This window comes from Plasmodium inui (genome assembly GCF_000524495.1).
Source record: "Plasmodium inui San Antonio 1 unplaced genomic scaffold supercont1.35, whole genome shotgun sequence".
Taxonomy (NCBI): Eukaryota; Apicomplexa; class Aconoidasida; order Haemosporida; family Plasmodiidae; genus Plasmodium; species Plasmodium inui.
In genome coordinates, this window is record NW_008481869.1 from 129,592 (window position 1) to 133,451 (window position 3,860).

At 36.6% G+C, this 3,860-nt stretch overlaps 1 protein-coding gene across 1 annotated transcript; it reads left to right on the top strand.

Moving 5' to 3' along the window:
- Positions 1-2,308: 2,308 nt before the first annotated feature.
- On the top strand, positions 2,309-2,596 carry C922_05055 (hypothetical protein; the record flags this gene model as incomplete). The annotated part of the gene is made up of 1 exon (XM_008820628.1): positions 2,309-2,596. The coding sequence occupies one exon, from the start codon at positions 2,309-2,311 to the stop codon at positions 2,594-2,596; it is 288 nt and encodes a 95-aa protein (XP_008818850.1).
- Positions 2,597-3,860: the final 1,264 nt, after the last annotated feature.

Sequence of the window (3,860 nt, forward strand, 5' to 3'; positions counted from 1 at the left end):
GTACAGATGAAATACGAGAATAATCATTCCCTAACACGTGAAAAAAATAAGTAAGAGACTTATATGCCTCTATAACATCGCTACACTGCTGTTTCAGCTTAAGCCATAAATACTTGACGTATTAAAGATATGATATATTTTTTATGATTATAAATTGTGGATAAACAAGAACATTTTCAATACATTCATTACACCTTGTATGAGCCAATTTCTGAAGGCATAAATTGTATAATAAGGCTAAAATATGCACATGGTTGGCGTTAACGTCTATTCCGATGAATGGATAAACTGCGGATATTGCATATCCTTAGGAGGACAATGAAAACTGTTCTTTGTTGCAATGTCATAGATATATATAGTATGGCATTGAAGAGGGGCACATCATAACGGAGGATATCATGGGTGTGAGAGCTTAGAATATACTTTACATGTATGGTGAAGTATAACACATGATAAAACCCATGTAGCGTACAACAGGACATCGTTCGTACAGCTGTGAACAATCCCCCCAAATATGGAAGCCGAATCACCTTATTAGTTATCTCTAAACTTTGCAGTCAACGGGGATATGACTAATTGCATATTTTATCGTTTAAGAACACTTCTACGTTGAGGAAATGGGACGATAAATTTGGAATTATAGAGAAGGAAGCGCACTTGCACATATAGTGCACTAGGGGCCAAGTTTTTCCCGAGGAAAGCTCTCAATTTAAAGTAATATAGTCACGATGGGCGAAGAAATTCATTCACATGCGAATGTCAGTTGTCCATAACCCTTTAAAAGAACATAGAATCTGGTTACATTAGAATTCGCGCACCTGTGCTAAAGGTATCTTGACTTCTGCAAATGTGTTCTTCTTTTTATGCACTTATTTGCTGGTGTGCTCAAAACTTATGTGTAGGATTTGTATGTTTATATATTTCTGTATAATCCCTTTTTTTCTTTTCTTTACTTTCTTCTTTAAGTTTCACTTTATGTAGGAATATTTGTTAATTCTTCCTTCCATTCTGAATAAAATCCGTCCCTGTTAAAATTATATATAATTTTGTCCTCGTTTCGCATTTTTCTTTAACAAGATGGGTTATGCCCGATTGGTAATCCATGAACCGTGGAATTATATATAACACTCTGCCGCAATTTAGGCACACATTACATGAGTAAAAGCGCGGTCTATTGGATTCATTCATTTTCAATGAGTCTCCCTACTGCCAAAATAGTGCTATATATAAAAAGGTGGAGGACTTCTCAAACTTAAGACATTATTTTCATAGCCTCTTTGGTCATAATCACCAAAGGAATAGGAAAAATAAAATCAAAGTGATGTGAGTAATGCGATCCAAAGAATTGGTATCCTTATATTCGAAATCAGGGTAACACAGGATATACAGGTAACAAAACAACTTTCATGTCAGACCCTTGACCAGTAGTGACCCATGCAGTCAACATAGATATTTTATGATTACGATTTTAGATACAACAAAAAGGGACACCTTAACACTAACCGTAGAGACACCGAATGTCGTAACTCTTCCAGAATTTACATCAGAAAGTGTGTTATATCTTTACAGAAACAAAATAGGTTTTAAGGAATCTTCTAGAACTTCAAAGAAGAAATAAGTCTATTTTAAAACATTATATATTTTCATGTATAACATCACAAAGGGTATCATAGGATATTACATCGTAGAGCAACAGATAGAATTGCAGAGTTTGTAATTCAAACCATAACGCTCAATACAAAAAGGAAAAAATTTAGAACACCAATTAATATATGTAAGAAGTTTCTTACTTATATATGTTTCTCGCTAACTGCGAATAATCGCGTGTCTTCTGAAACATGGAAGTTGGCAATCAACTCCTCTCTTATTTGATGCGATATTGGGACAGGTGAACATCCCACCTCATATGTTACTGTAACTGTTCTTTGCCGTTCCTACTTCCCTTCTTCTGGGCTGATTCCTTCTCTTTTAACATTGCTTTACGTACTCTTATTTGTTAAGTTACCTTTGTCCCTTTTGGTTATATGGGACTACTTCTCCCGTGCATGTTTCCTTTCAGCTTCAGGTTTATGTCTGCCGATACTTTTAAGTAATTTATATAATTTTACTCTATATATTTATTTTTCTCCTGAAATGGAGAATTGTCCTCAATGTCGCAGTACCCTCAAGGTATAAACTTCAGTTGGGGCATTTTTTTTACTTCATTTTCCTCTTCTCCTCTTCCTAAAATGATAGGTGGCTTGTATGTTAGCGATATTCGTATCCTCTTGTCAAAGCTATTCTCGTAACATTAATGTTATCAACACCAATGATATCCCAGGGGAAACTATACTCTGCATATAATACTCCTTTTATCATGTTGCCTTTTCTCAAAGAATCCTACGGCAGATACATGACAGGATTCCGTAAAACTGCAACGCTCTTATATTACAGCCGGGATTTTAACCCCTGCAAAAATAAGGTACCGCAAATGAGAAGACATCAGTCCAATATGAACAATGGTTTTATTCAAATAACGAAACGTCCAATGTTTCATCCACCCCAAAGTAATATTCGGGGCATATACCTTTATCTCACTACATACTACTGCGGATAGATTATTACGCTTAATAAAATAGTGCCCCCTATATAAAAGAACTCTGCGTATATCGAAACGCTTTAAATAATAGTGCTTCGGAGACATGCATTATCACTGCACAATTGTGCTTTGCAAATAAGAATACTACGGACACGTGAGATGGCTGACATAACAACGCTGCAGATCATTCGTACTCCTTATACAACTATTCTCCTAAAAGAATGGTATACTGCAGATATAAGTATAGTTCATCCATTAGTACATTCATATAACAATACTACGGGAAATTCCACAATGTTCACCATTGGTAATAAATACACATCAGTATTTTTCACGCAATATTTTTCCTGATATATCCATGTACTTCATAGAATAATGTTTCTCATATAATGAAAGCGTAGACTCTGAATCATTTGCATAAACTACTACAGGGGCATCAATACTTTTCCCATAAGGGTATTATACGTGTATCCGGGCGCTGCAGCACCCTCACAAATGCACCCGACTATTCTGCAAACAACAGTAGCCGAAGCGGGCTCGTGTTCTTCATGTAACGAAACCATAAGCAAGTCAGTACTTTGTACATATGAGTACTACGCACACGTGATTAACCTTCCTACAATGACCCTCCAGAAAAGCCGTACCCCTGACACAACTCTGCACTTCGGTTAACAGTGTTATCCGGGTGACACTGCTATTCACTTAATACTACTTCATGAACATCATCACTGGTAAAGCAATAATACATAAGGGATAAAAGTGCCCTCTCACACATCGATAGATTATTCCTGTCTGGTATTGCTACCCCATCAGTATGGTCATGCTATTTATACTGCACTTACGTGGCCCTCCTCATAAATAGTCAAAGGAAGGTGATAACCTCATAATGGCTTCACATAGAGAAAGAACAATAGGTCCATCAGAATCATAACGAAAAAAAATCTCTAATAAAGAACAATGACATACAATACAATCTATCGACAAAGATGAACCCAGAATCGAACCTTCACCGTGATGTGACCTCAAGAAAGATTTTCACAATAATCGAGGCCAAAGAACATCTTCAAAGGGACAGAAGAACAGGACGTCGAGGACATACCAGGAGGAGAAAGAATCTTCATAAAAAAAATAAAGAACGGAACAGAATCTTAACCGTGCCGCGAAAGAGGGGTATCTTTATAAGGGGAATTACACACGGGAGGACATTTTCAGAAGGCTACAAAAAAGGCTAGATCATGATAAAAAAATCACACACAGGAAAACATCTTGACGAAGCCGCGGC